Raw genomic sequence first — 21,157 nt, forward strand, 5'->3', positions numbered from 1 at the left:
CTCTGTCTTCGCAAGGTTTAGTTGAAGGTGGTGGTCCTTCATCCAGCCAGAAATTTCTGTCGGGCAGGCTGAGATATGAGCAGCGACCCTCAAATCGTCAGGCTGGAAAGAGAGGTAGAGTTGCTTGTCATCAGCGTAGCAATGATAGGAAAAGCCATGTTTCTGAATCACAGATCCTAGTGATGTCATATAGATGAAGAAGAGGAGTGGTCCAAGCACTGAGCCCTGAGGCACCCCAGTAGCTAGATGTTGGGTCTTAGATGCCACACCTCTCCATGACACCCTAAAGGACCTACCTCAGAGGTAAGATTCTAACCATTTGAGTGCAGTTCCTGAGATGCTCTTCATCTTTAGGATTGACAGGAGGATCTGGTGGTTAACTGTCAAAAGCAGCAGACAGATCCAGCAGGATGAGAACTGACGATTTGGAAGCTGCTCTTGCCAGTCTCAGAGCTTCAATTACTGAGAGCAGGGCAGTCTCAGTTGAGTGTCCGCTTTTGAAACCAGGCTGATTGTTTACCAAGAGGTTGTTCTGTGTAAGAAAGGAGGAGATCTGGTTGAAAAAAACTTGTTCAAGTGTTTTCGCGACAAATGGAAGAAGAGATACCGGTGTGTAACCGGTTGCTTCCCACTGCTTAAAAGCTGTGGGAAGGTACCAGTGTGAAGACAGGTGTTTATGATGTGCGTGAGTGTGGGTACAACTGAGGAAGAAATGGCTTGAAGTAGATTAGTGGGGATCTTTCGATTTGCGCCACTTCCTCTCTGCACCCCTGAGTTTAGTACAATGCTCGCGGAGAATATCAGATAACCAGGGGGCAGAGGGTGTGGCGCGGGCTGGCCTGGAGGAAAGGGGGCAGAAGTTGTCCAAGCAGGATGATAAAGTGGAGAAGAGAGTATCAGTTGCACTGTTAGTATCTAGTGTTGAGAGCTGATCAGGTGGAGGAAGTGTGGATGAGACCAAAGAGGATAGGCGAGAGGGTGAAAGTGAGCGTAGGTTCCGTCGAAGGGTGACCTGTGGAGGAGTGTGTGCTGTGTTCTGAGGCAGGTTGAGGATGAGAGTGAGGAGGAAGTGATCTGAGGTGTGCAGTGGAGTGATCAGTGTATTGTCCGTGGAGCAGTGTAGATAAGGTCCAATTGGTTACCTGATTTGTGAGTAGCCACAGTAGATACTCGTTTGAGGTCGAATGAGGCAAGCAGGGTGTGGAAATCGGCAGCCTGAGGTTTATCTAGGTGGATGTTGAAGTCTCCAAAAATTATGAGAGGAGTACCATTCATCAAGCTCCTCCAAGAAACTGCCAAGTTGACCTGGGGGACGATATACAACTACAAAATGGATTTTAATAGGACTAGTGATGGTAATTGAATGTGATTCACAAGAGCTGTACCACAGAGTTGGTAAGGGATCAAATTTCCAGTCATTTGAGATGAGCAGACCAGTACCACCATCCCTTCCGGTCAGACGTTAGTGGAGAGGGCAGCAGGTGTGACAGTGTCCTCTGGTCTGATCCAGTTCTCAGTCAGGGCCAATAGACTGAGACCTGAATGACTTGAAAAAGATGTAATGAAATCAGCTTTGTTTACAGTGGACTGGCAGTTCCAGAGACCAATAGGAAAAGAGAATAAAGTATTAGAAGACACCGGAAGGGTACGGAGATTGTTAGGATTGTAACGCCTCCGAAGTGTATCATTTGATTTACGTATGTTAGTAATAGTAGGGATTTGAAAACACATAGTGTACAGGAGCTCACAAACAGAAAGATCCGACGGAAAGTTGTAGAAGAGAAAGGAAAGAACAATAAATAATAAATAAGAAGAATTTAATACTCAAGTGCCTTGTCGGTGTCCTTGCTCGGTGGAGTCGCAGAGGTAGAGTCGCTGGTCTTTACACTCTTTGGTCTTCACACGATGAGGGCTTCACACGAGGGCGGCCGCGACCGCTGCCGCGGTGTACTAACCAGTTATATACACGCCTAATATCTTGTTAATGATTACACCAGGCCACGCCCAACTATTTAGCCAGCGAAACTCAGTCACGACACAAACAAACACACGTGTTTTTTACCAGGGTAAACACAGTAACGAAGAGTCGTGCTAAAATCAAATGAGAAAGTAAACACTCACAGACTGATGTTCTCTCCTGCTGTTCTACTGCTTCTTCTAATAAGTATTAGCAAATGTCTAGAATAAGTACTTTAACTGGCCTTTGGATTTAGCCAGCGAAACTCAGTCACGACACAAACAAACACACACGTTTTTACCAGGGTAAACACAGTAACGAAGAGTCGCGCTAAAATAAAATGAGAAAGTAAAACTCACAGACTGATGTTCTCTCCTGCTGTTCTACTGCTGTTTCAGTCCTGATCACTCTGTCAGGTTTATTTTGTGATTAGAACTGTTTGAATATATATTATCCTGCTTATTATACATCTACGTGCCACATAAGTAAATAATTGGATACAAAATATTGATTTGAGTTTAAATATGATATTATCAGGAAACTCAATGCTTCCGCATTTGAACCAAGGCGAACGAAAAAGCTCAAACAAGACGACCATATAAGGGATGAGATACAGTCGTGACACTTATTACACGGCTTTTCACTAAAAGAATAACGCTTCAAGTTTGGTGAACTCTGACCTTCAAATTCGCATCACATGAAGACGCGTGACCAGTAGGAGATCGAAGTGTAAGGGCCACACAATTGACCCAATGAATGTATCCAATGTGTCTGAAGGTTTCCTGCGCATTCTGTCTTTTCCATCTCAATTGTGCCTAACACTGGTGTTATTGCAGTTTAACCCTCTGAAGTCAGCAAATGCGTTGGCTCGTTTTGCTCGATTTTTTTTCACATAGTAGAAAAATAGACTTAAAATACTCCATCATTTCTGGTCATACAGACTTAAGAAATATGAAAAAATATTTTTTTTCTACGGAGGCCAGGGTGCAGCAGACAGTCCCGATGGACTGTCTGCTTTGCCCTGGCCGACCGATGGACTCTCTGCTTCGCCCTGGCCGCCTGATGGACTCTCTCTGTTTCGCCCTGGCCGCCGGCTAAGCCGTGACCCCTTGTTCCTGTTTCCCTTCATGGACCTGGCCCCCCATCCCTCCCCCGGTCCTCCACCGTTCCACCTCCCTCTGGACTCTTGTTTTGTTTTGTAGTTGTGTCTTGGAGCGTCTGGTAGCTGCTCCGTAGACTGGGGGTTATGTCACAGTGTCTGGTTTGGGGTTCCCTGGGTGTCGACTAGAGGTATTTCTCCCTTATCATCACCAACTCATCATGAACTGCAATTCCCATAATCCTTTGTCTGTACTCATCATCTGATCATTGCACACAGCTGTTCCCACTCACATCGTTTGCACCTGGCCCTTTCTGTTTCTGTGTTCATGGTGGATTCCTTTTTTATTGTCTTGTTGCACTTTTCTGTTCCACTTTTGATTGTTTCTTGTTTTTGGACTGCCGTTTATGGATTTTGACCTTTTGCCTGGCTGGAGTGAGTACGGATTACCCTAATAAACTGCGCTTGGATCTTACCTTTTCTTGTGTGCATTACGTGACAGATTCAAATTTAAACAGTACAGACACTATTCTATATCGCGATTAGAACGAAGCACAAGAATAAAAAACGTACGCAATTCTCAGGTTGATTCTTGCTCCTCGAAATGAAAATAAACCAGCACTTGTTCTGAGGTAAATGTCCCTGGATTATTCCTCACAGCCTCGTAAGACGACATAGTACATTAATCTGACTAAATGTAGTTTGTTTTACCAAGTTTATGTGGGCGTTTACACGTCTGAATGTGTTGCTTCAGATCATTTGCTTTTGAATAGCGCGCGCTCTCTGTGGGGGTGTCACATTAGCAGAATAATGAGCTGCGAGAACGATAATTAGAATGGCTGACATCTCTCTTTTTATATAGATTACATAAACATAGAATATTTATTTTAGTTTTGAATTATATAATTTGAAAGTACACACTTAAATGATTATAAAGATATATAGCTCATGCCTGGGTGAATAGTATTCGCTGAGTTTTGTTTAAGTTTAGAGACGTGCTCCAGAAAAAAAGTTCACGGAGACGGAGAGGCAGAAAGCACATCCTATGTATTTGCTTTATTTTACAAAAGCACAATATTGTATTTTGATTGTATGTGGGCACATAAAAAAATAGACATTTAACAGTTTATTTTTTCATATTTCTTACGTCTGTATGACCAGAAATGTATTTTAAGTATTTTAAGTCTATTTTTCTGCTATGTGCAAAAAATCTGCCAAAACGCGCCGACGCGTTTACCGACCCCAGAGGGTTAATCATATCAGTAACCATAGTAACTCATGAGTGGCATAGACATGTGACTGAAGATAAACTAATTAAAAGTCCATGAAAATGAATTTAACAGAACATAACTGTGACAATTTCCCCCAAACCGTGCCATTTAAAAAAATAGTACGTTGGCAAGCGAGAAATTATGAAGACTTCATGCTTTAGACTGGACCTGTCAATCATGTTATGGATTAAGTCTCTGTTTCTGATTGTGAAGTTCCTGCTTATCTGAGCTGTAGATCCTGAACTGAGAGACTGAAGAGTGTCATTGTTCTCTACAGGTTGATTAAGTGTGGTGTTACAGATGAAGGTTGTGCTGCTCTGGCTTCAGCTCTGAGATCAAACCCCTCACACCTGAGAAAACTGGATCTGTCAATTAATAAACTGGGAAACAGAGGAGTGATGCTGCTCTCTGATGGACTGAATGAACTGGAGATACTGGGGTAAGATTGTATAAATGTGTCAACAATACCTCGGTATTGAAGTCACGGTTCGGTACGGGTTCGGTATATGTGTTTAAATAAATTTTTTTATTTATTTTATTTTAAAATTTTATTATATTTAATTTTCTTAAGGATAAAAAAAAATCTATCTTAGCTAATGCTGCAAACTATATAAGGAGCTAGGGGTGGGAATCACAGGGTTCCTCACAATACGATACAATACAAGACACATGGCTGTGAGAAGGTTAAGTGCAGGTTTTCTCTCTTTATTAAAGTCCAATCTGTTAGAAAACAGCACAAAATGTTTTTCAGTCTGTAAATTAAATTAAACATTTTAAGTAAATTATATAAATGAATCCACTTATAGACGCATGCTTTGAAATGCTCCCGTGTGTATCTGTGTAAGTGCTCGGTGAAGATTGTCAAAGATGTCTATTTCCAACAAGCTTTGTAACCGACTAGTCTAAAAGTAAAAACCCTCTTAAGACTTGCATATATATGATCCATTTGAGCACTTTATGAATCAAACAGTCAAATCCCATAATAAACGCTGTTAAACGCCACACACTTGGCGAATAAAGCTGATTCTGAAGCTCAGATATTTTTCCGGTGTTGAAGTGAATACGCAATGGGCATTTGCTTGCTTTGGCTATCACACCTACGGTCATGTCCTGAATATGGTTGCGCATATTTCTAGTGAAATTATGCCAGTTTGAAATGGCATGGCTTTCATAAAACTTTTCTGTTTTATTTCTACTCCAAAATACTCCCGCGCCTCGTTTGTCTTTTGAGTGGTCATTTATGTGCTCTCCGTGACTGACACGAAGAAAACACATCTGAGGTAAAAGAAAAAAAGATAGACCTACCTCTCAATGTATAATTTTTCCAAGTGTTTTATTTTATTTTATTTTCGAATATAAATATAACCAAGCGAAAGGCGCAGGAAAGAAGGGGAACTGGAGAATGGTAAACGGAAGTTTTAAAATCACTTAACCGAAAGTAAACGGCAGGTGCTTTATATTTGACTGCCGCCCATACATAGACAAAACACAACGTAAATGTCCAGGCCTGGTCTTCTCTCTTCTTCCACTGTCGTCACTCCTCCTCTTATCCTTCAGAGCTCCTGGGACTCCAGACGGTGCAGCGCTCAGTGACAGTTGGCATAGTTCACCCAAAAATGACAATTAAATAAAATTTTCATTTTATGAAAATTAAAAGTGAACTATCCCTTTAACATTTGCGACCCGTTTCCACGGCTCGCGCCCTGCTCTTCACAGAAACATTAAACTGACAGTAGTTTGAATGATTAAATCTAGTGTATTTTTTCTGTGTAATCTATTTTTTTCAGTATCAACTACTAGCAGCTGTACCGTTTAGTCGACTAGTCTTGCACATATCTATTAAAAACGTCTTTTTCATAGGCTAGTTAACTTATGTTCACATTTCCCTCATTCATGTGTTGAGCACAACCTCAAGGAGCCTTGAAGTAGCGACGCTGGCAACAGGGTAATCTATTTAGAGCCTTATTTTATTAATTTAAATATCAATATTTGGCGCCAGCGTATCATTATCGTATCGCACGGAGAAGAACGATATATCACCAGATCGATATTTAGTCCCACCCCTTATAAGAATCCCTTTATACCATTACTATAATATTACATTTTACAACTAACAACAGAGCTCAAATTATTAAGTTCAGTTGCTATTTATTTTTAAATATAATAACCAATGCTCAAATAATAAAAACCTGCACATAAGGCAGGTTCTGCATTAACTTCTGTAGGATTACAAATTTATTAAAATGTTTAATTTAGGTTCCAATACAATAGAATTTTAACTGAGAATGTTATGCACACAGTTTTCTCCATTTTGAGGTATAAATTATGTCACAGACCACCTTATCAGAGTTCCAGCAAGAGATTCCTGCCTGTCCTAATCTCCCTATTGTAAGTTAAAATAATCAGATCACCTTTTGTCTTTAAATGGTTCTTGGAGCCTGTTCCGTGTTCTCCCCACGGAAAGGGCAACCCAGTGTACAGAGGATATTACTCGGTATTTAATTTTTGTTTGTTTATTTTGTCACAAATGATAACCAAGTAATAAACCTGAAATAATAAGAAAATACAACATTTCAATTTTCATGTGCATACTACAAACATACTTCAATAGCCCAATAACAATATGCAACAATAAATAACATTAATCAAAATACAAATTATATAAAAATATTAATATTCTATAATTATAATAATCATTTCATAATTTTCATGTACACGCTTCACACTTCAAACATTCATGCACCATACTCTAATCCTACCAAACCTATGAAAGCAGGAAACTACAGCTGGAAACAACAGTTCCCAGAATGCCCTGCGGCAAACCAGGAAGAACAACGTCACTAACATTAAATACCGGGCCGCGATTCATACTTCATCAAACATTTATAAAGCCAAAGAAAGTAAACCCGAATTGACACGTCTGATATAGCGATGTTATAAGTCTAAATGTTAGCTTTATGTCCCACGGCTAAGGCCATCTCGTCAACTTATAACTTTGGAGCATAGCGTTCTCTTTATCAGTTAACCCTGTGAGGTCTGCTATCGCGCCGGCGCGATAGTCTCGCTTTTTTTCTTATCAGTGCAAAAGAGACTCAAAATACTCTGTTGATTTTGATTTTACATATTTGTGTTATACATCATTCGATCCTGTTAAGTGTCTATTTTTTAGTGTATACTCACAATATAAACAAAGTATTGTGCTTTTAGTCAAATAAAGAAAAATAAACATGATGCTAGTTTTGCCTTCTCTCTGTCAGTGAAGTCCATTCTGAAACGTGTCCGAAAATGAACTGTAATTCCGCGAATACTTGTCATACAGGCAGGAGTGTTTTTCCATAATGAAGCTTGAACTCTCTTCTTTTAAATGAAGTAATTTATATAAAAAACAAATATTCTCAGTTTATGTAATCTGTATGAAAAGAGAGAGGTCAGTCTTTTTCTTTCCAGCTCATTATACCTCATTACGCGTTAATGTGCCGCGCCCACGGAGAGTGTGCGGTATTCAAACGCAAATGATCTAAGGCAAGCCATGCAAACATGCCAACGCCCACCAGCTGGTTTATAAAACACATCATGTTTAATAAAAACTTGCACTTTACCTCGTCTTGCTACCTGTGAGGAATAATACTATCTAGCACCCTGGAAAATGTACCAGAAGTGCTGGTAGTTTCATTTCGAGGAGCAACGGATCCAGCTGATGTAGTAAGTCATTTATTCTTAAAGGGTCACTCCACCCATTTCAACATTAATCTTTATTGAAAGTGGGTTATATATGTAGTCGAAATGTAAAATAAATTTTGAATTTGGTGCCCTCTTGACCGAGAAAAGACAGAAAATAACTTTGGGGCGCATTTGTATGTAAGACAACAACTCCCACAATGCAGCTCCGCAAGCCACAGCTCCGCAAGCCACTCCCACTAATCCAGAACAGCGCAAACATCAGAGAAATCACTCTTCCGTCTACAAGAAGGCTAGCTGCCAAATGAGTTTGAAATTCATTTCACAAAAAATGTCTAGTTAGTTGGCTGTGGCGAGCAGGACGAGGGCGAGGGACGTGAGAGGACGACGCGAGTGATAATGAATGACACCTGTGCAGCGGTCTCATATCTCTCACGGAGGAGCGGAAGCACAAAAGGAACTGGCCTGATTTTATGTTTTGTTTCTGTTGTGTGTGGCCAGCTGGCTTATACTTTTGTTTTGTATTTGTTTATTTTACTATTAAAACGTTCAAATGTTCGCCGGTTCCAGCCTCCTTCTTCCCACAACAACGAACCCCGTTACATTGGCAAACTCATTAGTGAATTACTCGTTTGTATTTCTTTCTATATGGTGAATTATTGCATGATACCTGGATGTTCAGTCAGGCGAAACTAGGATGGTTCACATCACAACACAAACGTCCGTGTGGTCGTCTGATTCAGAGATTTCGTCCAGGAGAAATTGCGATCGTTGAAATTCTCTGCAGCAGACGGACTCTATCTGTGTCCGTAGCGCACTGCGAGAGCACACGCACCAGCAGCCCGCCTCAGCTCGACCCAGTCCGGGCTCCTCGTCCGCGACAGGCAGCCGCCTCCTGATCCTCCATCAGCCTCAGCTGCTCTTCACTATATTATGGCTGTTAGTAAAGATAGCCACGAACAGCGGATTCGAGCAGCAGAATTTCAAAATCCTCTATTCCATATCATGTTTAGTTTCTTCCGTCATTGTCGTAACTTCCTATATCCACAGCGCTTGTTAGCTTAGCTTATAAACAAGATGGCTGATATTGCTTTCAGTATCTGCAAGTGAAGTCCCACCCACTGATCTGTGATAGCTCTGTTAGCGCATTAGGCACAACCCCCTATGGGCGGGTTTGAAAGGGTGGGAATTTGTGCTTGTAGTCTATACAGAAATCCCCCCTTTTTACACTTCCTCCTACAATGACGTCAAATGACGATTTTTGCGTCATTGTAGGAGGAAGTGAAAAAGGTAAATAGTAGATTTCTCTCGTCTCAGGGGAAAATGAAAGAATGTTGCACGACCATTCAATAGTATGACTGGTTGTCTAACAATGGACCTCTTAATGCAAATGGGTGGAGTGTCCCTTTAAGTGCTTTGTTCTAATTGCGATATTGAATAGTGACTGTAAACCGCAAAAAGACTGTTTAAATATGAATTTTGTGTCTGTGTGTAGGCTAAATGATGAATGAACGGCACAGGCGCGCACGCTGTTGTTTACTTCAGTTATACAGCGCGTGTCTATGCTGTTCATTCACTCTCGCATCTACATTAGTAAACGTTATTAGGTAAGCTTTTGTTCACCAATTTCTGCTCATATGTTAAATATACTATAGTATGATGTTTTGTCAAAAATAAAGTAGGTATATTGAATTATCAACTAAGATGTTATTATAGTGTTTGTTCCAATATTCAAACTAATGAATCCTTACCTTTTTTAATACGTATGATAAAATGTATACTTTTTACAAAGAAAGAATACACTTGAAATATTGTTAAAATTGTAATTGTTGTTGTAATTGTAACCTATTTGTAATTTGTTACAATTTCTTATTGTAAAATATGTATATATAGATTATTTCTTTTGTCCTTGCATTCTTTGGGACCCTGTGACACACCTGTGTGAAAGGCTAATTAATATGCAGCTCATTATGTATGTGGCACATTATCCGGCCTTTGTCGTCTCAGGTGTGCACACGCCTCCACGCATATTGCCTTTCCAAAAAAAAAGGTGTCTTATAAAATTTAAATCAATGTATTGTTTTGTGTAAATGAGTAGGTAGGATGATTTTCAGATCATTTTGAAGCAAAAACTCTAGGCAACAACATCCATTAGTCAAAAGTCTTGTGTACACATATTTAGTATGTGTTTTGTGACCTTATTTCAGACACTTTAAGTTGTTTTTTCTCAATAACCATGCATAAACAATATTCTCTCAAAAATACAAACATGTACATACATCTTGCTCACATATTATGGTAGCTCTGTTTGTGCTAAATAGTGTCATTACACCTTTGCAATTAATATGTTTATAAGCAACTGAAAAAAGCACAAATGTAAGGGCATGTCAAAACATCTCAAGGACCCCAAAAACACCTTAGACCCCAGAGGGTTAACTAAACTGCTTAGATCTACTGGAGCATAGCGTTATCTTTAACATGCATCGGACATAAACACAGTACAGACATAGCATGGCGACAGCATACAACATGAAGCGTACATCATAAAAGCAGAAAAGAAAACATTTGAAATTAAGAGAGCTTATCAAGTGGCTGCATACTGGGTTGAAAGTCATTGCAAACTAAATTAATTGCGCTTTCTTTTCACATAGTAAACTCCGGTCACATGTTTCACAGCACACTCCTCTATTAAAGAGGCACTACACTATTAGGCTACTAAACCTCAAACGTTTCTCCATAAGTGTTACTTGTAACATTTGTAACTCTAGTTTAAGGTAAACATTTGAATAACACATAAAAAATAACAAAACTTCACAAATGACAGAACTCAACAGAAAACAAAACAACTCCCACTTAAGTTCCTGATCTTATGATCCAGGGAACTTGCCAAAATCACTCAAAGAATCCCTCTTAGTGACAGCCACTTTTTTTTTTAAGGAAAGCCCTTAGCTTTGCACAATGTCTATGTGTAAGTGTCTGATGAAGGCACGACCGGTGGAGGAACAGCTTAGTCCAATGTCCAAGTTAATCACATCCCTTTGGCAGGTGTGTGGTGTACTGCCCGGGTATGCGAGGTATGGGAAGTGCATGCTCATACTTCATGTATTTGCAATGTGAGGGGCATGGTGGCAGCGCTAGGCTTGCACCAACCAGCCAACAGGGCAGTGACAGGGTGACAGGGGTATGGAGCAGGGAATAGGGCGGTGTGCTCACCAGGAGAAGGACCACCAGTCTTCTCACGTCTCTTCTGATAACTTTCATGGGCAGTGAAGAACTCCTCTTCATCCGACCACCCACCAGGGTAACAGGTAGGCACATGTTGCGATGTCAGCATCCCTGACAATTCCTTTACTGTCAGGGTAAGCTGTCAGAATCTGGCCCAAACGAAACTGACCTCACAAAGCATTTGGGTCAGCAATCCAGACGAGATCGCAGACTTTGACGTTCCTCTCTGTCCGGTGCCACTTATGTCGAATTAACAGATTTGGGCCAGCTAGTTCCCTCCACTTTGCCCAGAACCGGTCCATTCCGATTTGAAAGTGAAAGTTACACATGATGGCAAAGTATGGTTACCCATACTTGGAATTTGACCTCTGCATGATGGCCAAGTATGGCTACCCATACTTGGAATTTGACCTCTGCATTTAACCCATCCAAGTTAGTGCACACACATTAGGAGCATAGTAGTGAGTAGTGAACACACACACTGCAAACTCGCATACACACACCTGGAGCAGCGGGCAGCCTGTGAGGCGCCCGGCGAGCACTTGGGGGTTAGGTGCCTTGCTGAAGGGCATCTCAGTCATTTCCTGCCGGTACTGGAATCGAACCAGCAACCATTGGGTCACCAGTCCAACTCACCATCCATTAGGCCATGACTGTTATTGAATAGCCCTTAGACGACGCCAGGGATGCTGGTGTCTCCTCCAAGCGATGCTCAACCCAATATAAGGGAATTGGGTGTTAAGAACTCGATTGAGTCTTCCTGTTCTTTAGCTCTGGCATTGATTGGGCGTTCATTTGTCAGGTTGGCTGCCTGATAGAGCAGAGTTTGGAGCTCCCCCCATGTGAGAGACTCTGTAGCTCCTCTGAGGCTCATGAGTGCCCTCTTCAAAAGTTTCACAGCAGCCTCCGCAGCTCCATTACTGTGGGGTGCGTCTGCAGGGTGAAAATCCCACTTCCACTCAGTCCCGTTCTTAGCGGCAAAATCTTCCATGGATCTGGCCAAGCAAGCCAGATTTTTATACACCGCACACAGAGCCGACTTGGCGCCGACAAAGTTGGTGCCTCTGTCGGACCATAGTTTCCTTGGATGCCCACTCAGAGCAACAAAGCGGGAGTATGCTTGGAGGAAGCTTTCTGCCGACTGGTCATTGGTGAGGTCCGCATGGACAGCTCTCAAGGCATACAACAGAAAACAATACCCCAGACCTTCTTATTTGCCCTTCTTTTAACAGCGTCTTTCACCTCGAAGGGACCAAAAAGGTTGAGGGTTGTATACTCGAATGGGCTTGCTCTTTTGGTATGCTCCTGAGGGAGATCACTCATTACTTGCTGACACATCTTGGCTCTTTGCTTTCTGCAGGTGACACAGTTGTTCAGCATATTCTAAACTGTTCTTCGTCCCTGCATGATCCAGGCTTTCCTTCTTGTCCGTAGAAGGGTAGAGGCAACACCTTCATGATTTTCTTCATGTGCCTCCCTGTCCAGTAGGGTTGCGAGCCATGACTGGCATGGGATTAGCGGTACAGCAACTCTATCCTCATTCCAGCGTTGGATTCTCCCTCCACAGAGCAAGAGTCCTGTCTTTTCCTCCTGAACAACCAGGCGATATGGGGTTGTGTCCCGGAACTCGACACCATCTTGAGCTTTGAGAGATAGATCTTTGAAAGCTGTTGCTCTTTTTTCCGCAGACAGGTATGGTCTTGCCTCCCACTTTGACTGAACTGGGGCCTGGCTGTTACCTAGCCAGATTTCTACTGCTTGTCTCACCCAAGCGATGGTCCCGCATAACCGCGCCAGTGAACTGAACCTTCGGGGGTCCACAAGGCGCAGAAGTGCAACACTTGATGTAGCAGTGCTTCTCGAAGTATGTCTTCAGCAAGGATGCAAAGACAGCCCCGCACAGCTCTGCTTTGATGACATCACCTTTCTGGTCTAGAGGGGTGAGCTTGGCCTTCAATTCAACCAGGTTCACCACAACTCCATCTACTGTCTCCCACCGTAGGTAAAGAACGGCTCCCTTGGAAGCTTCACTACCATTGGAAAACGGGATTCCCATTGGGTGACCAGAGTCCTGTTGAATCTAAGTTGGCCAAGCCTCACATATTGCTCAAAGAGTTTTATTGCAGCCTCTCGAAGACGGGGCGAAAGAGATTCGTCCCAGGTATCTTTGGAGGGATGGTCTCTTCCTGCTTCCTGAAAGGACTCTATTATGAGCATCACTCCTCGTTGCTTGGCAGGTAAGGTTAGACCGATGGGGTTGTAAAACCCTGCGATCTGAAGACTCTTGATACTTAGCAGCATGTGTCGGGTGAGAGGGCCGGGAGTGCTGTGTCTGATCTCATCCTCTCGTATATCCAAACCGGTCCTTATCTTTCCTCTCCTCCTTGAGAAGTTCAGTGACGTCAGCTCACGGAGTTTGTCAGATTCGGGTTCATATCCCAATCCCAATGCCCTGTTCTCCTCGTCCCGCATCTGGTTGGGGAGCAACAGAGTCTTGGGCTCTGTTGACCTCACTTTGCTGGGGTCATTGGGTTTTCCACTCCTCCCACTTTGGCCTGTCAGGACCCAGGGCTTGAGGGAGAAGCCACCTGCTTTTAGAATCTCTTCCACTCCTTCGGTCATCCTACTCAGAGTTTGGAGATCATCATGCGACATCAGTATGTCGTCCACATAGCAGTCCTCTGTCAGGATCCGGCGCTCTTCAACCATAGATATAAACTGAGGCAGGTTTGCCGTCTCTCTCATGGCAACCTGAGCGAAGCATCCAGCAGGCTTGTCGCCGATGTTAACTCTGACGATGGCAAACACACCGATTTCATCTTCGGGGTTAATCCCTCCAGAGGAATCGATGGAGATGGACCTCCTCGTCCTTCAGCAACACTGAATTATATATATATATTTTTTAACGTCGCCAAGGGCAGCATGCAATCTGCTCCTGAATCTAAGCAGAACACCTCGGATCGGGTTGAGGACATCAGGGCCTTTGTGCAAGAGGTTGTTCAGGCTCAACCCTCTGAACTCCTGGCTACTATTCCAGACTATCCTTACTGGCATTGAGCTAGAATGAGGATCCGGGGCAACCAGATGACTGATGTGCCAGATTGGGCCGTTCCAGCCCTTGATCACTTCCTTTGTGAGCTCGATGGCTGCTCCTCTTGAGACCATCTCACGGATCTGCTCTCCATATGCCGATTTCACACAGGTTCTCTTGCCAGCCGAGTCTCGGTGTTCTGGAAGGTTGCTTCTACTGCTCGGCGGTTATCTGGCAGAATCGCTTGGCTTACTTTCCATGGGTAGGCCGCATCCCAGTGTGGGGCATCGCTGTGTTTGTAAAAAAAGAAGTGTGAAGTCCGCACACTGAAAAAGCTGCTCCAAAGAATTTATTAGCAAGGCAACGTTTCGACCATCAGGTCTTCATCAGGCACAATACTCACTGTAGAGTAAGTTTAGCATTAAATAGACACAGGTGATCATCATTAATTATAATCACCTTGATTATGCACACATAAGGGATCATGTGACAGATACGTGACAAATACAAAGCACGTGACCATAACATTTCACGCAAAAAAAACAAACAAAAAAACAACAAAAAAAACCTACATACATACCCATACATATATACAAAAACATATACATGCATACACATATAAACACATATACATAAACACATATACACAATAATAATACTACTATAAAAAAGGCTTTATATCAAACTCCTCATTCAACCCTAATGGTGACAGAGTGCTTAAAGTATAAATCCAAAAGCATTCCCTCTGTAATAATTTTTTCTCATAATCTCCTCCTCTTGAGGGTTTTGTTACTTTTTCTATGCCAAAATACTGCAAGGCGCTGACATTATGACCTACTTTTCTAAAATAAGCCGCTATAGGGCTGCACATATCACCAGTCCTAATGGTACTGCGATGTTCACTAATACGGGTACGCAATTGTCTAAATGTTTTTCCCACGTATGCAAGACCGCAAGGACACCGAATTAGATAAATCACATGAGTGGAAGAACAAGTAATAGTACCCCGTATCGGAATATCATGACCAGTACGTGGATGACTAAAATACTTACATTTGTGTGTAAAAGCACACTGGGCGCAATTACCACACCTGTAATTCCCTGGGGGAAGAGTTGGAATACCATGTTTCGTGCGTGAAGGATATTCAGATTTCACAAGCAAGTCACGAAGATTATTTTGGCGTTTAAAGACTAGTTTTGGACCATTTTTAAAAACACCTGATAATTTAGGATCACTTGAAATGATATGCCAATGTTTATTTAAAATGCTACGAAACTCCGCACCCAATCCTGAGTACTTTATCGTACAAATGGGAGCATTGAGAACTTGCGTATTCTTATAACGTTTTTTTTCGCAAACACTGCATTTGAGAGGTCTCATTGATTTTCTTTTTGGCATTTTCGATCCATTCTATACGGCAACCACGATTCAAGAATCTTTTAGTTAAAACATTGGATTGGTGAGTATATGATTCATCCGTGCTACAGATTCTACGCACACGCTTAAATTGACTGATAGGTAAACTCTTAATTAAAGGTCTAGGATGGAAACTATCGCCTCTTAGAATAGTGTTGCGATCCGTTGATTTTCGGTATAGATCGGTATGGAGTTTCCCGTCATTTATATATACTCGAACATCAAGGAAACTAATGCTTACTGGATCGCATTCCATAGTGAAATTCACATGCTCAGTCCTTGAGTTAAGATAATTCAAAAACATCAACATCTCTGCAGGTGTAGCCTTAGTGATCATAAAAATGTCATCAATCTGCTCCTGAATCTAAGCAGGACACCTCGGATCGGGTTGAGGACATCAGGGCCTTTGTGCAAAAACCCTCTGAACTCCTGGCTACTATTCCAGACTATCCTTACTAGCATTGAGCTAGAATGAGGATCCGGGGCAACCAGATGACTGATGTGCCAGATTGGGCCGTTCCAGCCCTTGATCACTTCCTTCGTGAGCTCGATGGCTGCTCCTCTTGATACCATCTCACGGATCTGCTCTCCATATGCCGCTTTCACACAGGTTCTCTTGCCAGCCGAGTCTCGGTGTTCTGGAAGGTTGCTTCTACTGCTCGGCGGTTATCTGGCAGAATCGCTTGGCTTACTTTCCATGGGTAGGCCGCATCCCAGTGTGGGGCATCGCTGTGTTTGTCCACTAGCACATAAGAGAGACAGTCCTTCATCTTTTATAAGTCCCTCTCTTCTCCAAGGGTCATCTCTTTGCCTCCCGGAGGGCACTTGCTGCACTTACAGCTCCTGCATTTTGGGTCACATGCTGCTCCAATACTATCCCACCTGAACCACTCAAACACCTCCTTATTCGTGACAGTGGTGCTGCTGAGGGCCACTTCTTCCATTCTCGTTGGGTCCTCACTCTTGTCTTTGGTGTCCACAAGAACCTCCTTGTACACCCTCGAGGATGTTCTCATAGACTTTACAAAAGTGAGTCTCAGACTGGTGCAGCATTAGGTCAAATACCTCAAAGAGATCAGGGTGAGTACCGCCAACAGTTTTGCCCAATGGGCCATCCCAGAGTACTAGATCTCCCTCCAACTTAAACTCTGTGGAACTAGACGACCTTCCTTGTGGCTGATCAGAAGATCGATGTTCTCAGGACGGACCAGCTCTTCTGCAATGACGTCAGGAAAGATCTTTTGAAGTTGTTGCGGAGTGACAGGCCGACTTATCTCTGCAATACTCTCCAGGCCGTTGCAGAGCAGTTTGTGTTCCATTACCGTCCCCTTGATGGTCTTCACTCATAGTCGCAGGGAGTACCTCTTGGTTATAACTGTCGTTCTCATCCCTCCTATTGCGTGGACAATTGCGCTCATCAATCAGTCCAAGGCGCTGGGCAGCGTTGTTTGTTATATAGTTGGTGTCAGAGGCAAGGTCAATGAGAGTGCCTATCAGCTGGCCTGAGTTAGTTGTCACTTCCAGTAACATCATTATAACTGGGTACTCTTTCAGTCCACCTCCAGCAGTGCAGATCGTAGTTGAGGCTTTGTTGGAAAATGCCTTCCTGAATTCTGCTCTTAATTCCGGAGTGACTTTCGCCAGGAGCTCTTCTTGCTTGCTGGTCAACCCGAGGCCTTTTCTCTCCATCCTTTTTGTTCCTTGCACCTCGCTGCCAACGTCTTTCTCTTGAGCAATGGACTTGGGGCAGAGCAGATAGTGGTGAGGCTCTTCCTTGTGACGGTCCATTTTACTGCAAAGGAACTTTGGGTTGCAACGGCCATCCTTTAGGTGGAAGCACAGGCACCGATTACATATCCCATGGGTCTTTAGATGGGCTTTTCTCCTCTGGAGATCCAACTCCCTGAAGGCTTTGCAGGCAAACAGCCTGCCGGCGTGTGTCTCATCAGCACAGGCAGTGCACAAGCTTAAGCGTGGGTTCGACTGAGACTCTCTGCGGCCTGAGGTAGCTTTGTAGAACGCTTTCTTGACTCCCCCTTCTGGCTTGTCAGCCGAGCCTTTCACTGAGGAGCTTCCCTCTCTTAGGCCTACCTCCAGCTGATCTAGCTCCTCCAGGATCACCTTCTGCCTCTTCAGGAAGCGCAGTAAGCAGTCAAAGTGGTTATGTGGAGCAAAACCATTCACAGGCCCAGTCTTGTGCGCAATCCATTTCTCCTTCAGAGCACTTGGTAGCTTGCATTCAAGGGACTGCGCTACCCAACGGTTCTTTATTACCTCCTCTTCTCCTAGGATCACAAGGTTACTTAGGGGCCCACTAGAGCTGGCATGCAGCCCCAAATCCCCAGTGTAACCTGTCCCAGTTGTTGAATAGTCCGGCTGATTAGATTAGTTTCTATGCATTCGAATAACACTGTTATGCTGAAGAGATCAGGGCTGGGGAGTTTCAGGTAGCGGGTTAACTCCTGTGCCTCATTTACTTGTTTTGTTTCAGAGTGTCTCCACCTCTATGTAATCTCTCCCCCTTTAAAGGTTCAAACTCTGTCGTACTGAGTTCCCTAAGTGAGATTTCGATGACTACAGCGCTGTGAGTCTTGATGACTGCAGTTATCAACAGCTTGTGTTCTCAATAAAGAATCCTGCTGAAGATACACCCGAGTCTCATGGTCTTTGCTTCTGAGTTTCCTACACTTTAGACGAAAAAGTTCACAACACTTCTAAATACAATTATAAAGTTAATTTTCTACTCCAATTCATTTTTGAAATATAATCATTTACACAGTTGCTCTCATAACTTTTTTTCATGACAAATTTATTTAAACATACATTAAATAATCAAAACACTACTAACAGGTAAAGTAAATATAATGAAAAGGCTAATATAATGCATATACGAAATGCTTCTCTCGAGAGTTCATTTCTCTAGCGAACTGCTGGAACCTGTTATTGACACTAAATGCCCGAGGTTAATGTAATGCTACCTGAGATATTATTCTCAAGATGTTTTATTGACATCTTTCCACTGTTGAAACACTGGTAAAGAGATGTGAACATATTGAGTGATCTTTTCTTCTTCTTCTGTGCTTTTTACTGTTAGCAAACAGCATTGCATTGCCGCGCGCCCCCTTCTGGATCGGAGTGTGGATCGTCTCTGACTGAATGTATTTGTCGTTCGACTGCATGCACTGAACTGTGACGTCCGTACCGTACGATTCAGGACGAATACATGTACCGTTACACCCCTATCAAAATCCTCCATATTCCTCCCACTGTGAATATTGAAAATTACTATACAGTAAACCAAAATTAACACAAAAACATAAAAGACTGACAATGTGTGCTGTAAGAAAACTTCAGTAAATTCTTTCAAAAGTTACATAATTGTACTTCATTATGTATAATTGTACTTTATCATTATAATGAAAACATGAGTTAAATGATTGACATTCTTTATGATATTGAAATAAACCCCCTGAAGCAGCATGTAGAAGCAGGTCTGAACCTTAGAATGGACCTGTCAATCATGTAATGGATTAAGTCTCTGTTTCTGATTGTGAAGTTCCTGCTTATCTGATCCTGAACTGAGAGACTGAAGAGTGTCATTGTTCTCTACAGGTTGAGGGATTGTGGTGTTACAGATGAAGGTTGTGCTGATCTGGCTTCAGCTCTGAGATCAAACCCCTCACACCTGAGAAAACTGGATCTGTCAAGAAATAATATAGGAAACAGAGGAGTGAAGCTGCTCTCTGATCTGAAGAAGGATCCACATTATAAACTGGAGACGCTTGAGTGAGTAATGATGACTGAAAATGTTTGAATTTTAATTGTAAATTAATATAGTTTCTTCTGAGGTTACCTTCTTTGTAATATTTACGCACTGTTAACATGTTTAATAAGAGTTTAATTCCATTCATAGATAGAATAAAGTATATTAATATTTCTTTTTATGTCAAAACAATACAATATATCACTTGTATCATTAGCTGCGTTTACATGGACCCGAATAATGCGATTGTAATCGGACCAGTAGCACAATCGGTATAAAAAAGTAACATGTAACACGTCAATCGGAATGAATTGGCCAGATCTGAATAAATTGTTATTCAGATTGTAAGGGGTGGTTTATTCCTTCTGTAATATGATCGAGAGGACATGTAAACACCCGATCGTATTGAGAACTGAAACTGGAGAGTACGGCGCATGTGCAATGCCGTAGAAATAGCGTAATAACGTGCGGAATGAGCTGATCTTCATGATGAATAAAGTGTCATAAATGAGTGTCCTGTCATTCTGAGATTCTCTTAGCACTCATCATCTGTGAGGTGGAGCAGAACAGTCCTTGTCTCAGACTCTCTTCCAGAGGACCACACAGTTTTGGGCTCGAGAAGGGGCTTTACTGCTGGATAAACACAAGCAGCACAACTCAACGGTTCATGTGCTCGTCGTCGCATTATTAGGACCCGGAATAGAGAAATATTAAGTCTGCTTTTTAAAACAAAGAAAAGGAGGGTGGTTAGTATGCAGCAACAAACTCTGTATATTCGTGCAGTGTGTCCATATAAACACACATTAACCCGATCACTTTTATAGCGTTCATGTAAACACTGCTTTTGGATTCATCAGTCGGAATGAATTATTATACCTTTATTTAACCAGGAGGTCCAAATGAGATTCAGAATCTCTTTTACAAGAGAGACCTGGCCAAGGTAGCAGCCAAATCACAACAAATACATACATAAAAAACACCAAAATTACATTTTCATGATAAAAGACATACAAAAAGAGCACAATGAGACTCCTAAGAAAAACAAGAACATGTCTCCATCACAACACTCTTTACAGTAGTTTTAAATTCATTAATGGACATAAGGGTTTCTAACCTTAGCTCTTTTTGTAGATTATTCCACCCCCAAGGGGCTAAATAAGAGAAAGCAGTTTTTCCCAATTCGGTTGTAACTCGTGGCACGTTAAAAAGCAACCACTTAATCTCAATTCATTGAGATTAAAGCAAAAAGTGTCCATGTAAACGTAGCTATTGACTACATTTACTTGAACTCTCATAATGCGATTGTAATTAGATTTAGTCGTGGAAACACAATACTTCAATCAAATTGATTCGATTAAGCGCATAATTTAAGTAACTATAATCTTAGTAAAATATGTGCCGTCTGTCGATTTTAATTGCAACAAACAGGCATGTGAACACCTTAAGGGATAGTTCACCCAAACATGAAAATGAAGTCATAATTTACTGACCCTTGTGTTGTTCTAATGCCATTTTACCTTCTTCCTTTTCCAGAACACAAAAGCAGAAATTTAAAGAAATGTCCCGCTCGCGCTCGTACATATAACATTTCTTTAAAATACTTAATTTTCATTGTTGGATGATTTATCCCTTTAAACTATTCCGCTATGACCAAAGTGCACATGTGCTGGTACGTACACCGATATGACGTGTGTTGTTCACACAACTCCATGAATG

At 42.1% G+C, this 21,157-nt stretch overlaps 1 protein-coding gene across 6 annotated transcripts in view; it reads left to right on the plus strand.

Moving 5' to 3' along the window:
• The window catches only part of LOC143733153 (protein NLRC3-like), a 136,750-nt gene that overhangs the window by 59,850 nt on the left and 55,743 nt on the right, over positions 1 to 21,157 (plus strand). For 4 of the 6 annotated variants that reach the window (XM_077224734.1, XM_077224750.1, XM_077224746.1 and 1 more), the window contains 2 exons: positions 4,605 to 4,766; positions 19,291 to 19,464. The exons of 1 other annotated variant lie outside the window; for it this stretch is intronic. In XM_077224734.1, coding sequence (XP_077080849.1) covers positions 4,605 to 4,766; positions 19,291 to 19,464 — 336 coding nt within the window. The remainder of the gene's footprint in view (positions 1 to 4,604; positions 4,767 to 19,290; positions 19,465 to 21,157) is intronic. One more of the 6 variants, XM_077224740.1, reaches the window with a different exon arrangement.

Source organism: Siphateles boraxobius, unplaced genomic scaffold (assembly GCF_051911475.1).
Source record: "Siphateles boraxobius isolate OS27281-9 unplaced genomic scaffold, OSU_SipBor_1 125, whole genome shotgun sequence".
Taxonomy (NCBI): domain Eukaryota; kingdom Metazoa; phylum Chordata; class Actinopteri; order Cypriniformes; family Leuciscidae; genus Siphateles; species Siphateles boraxobius.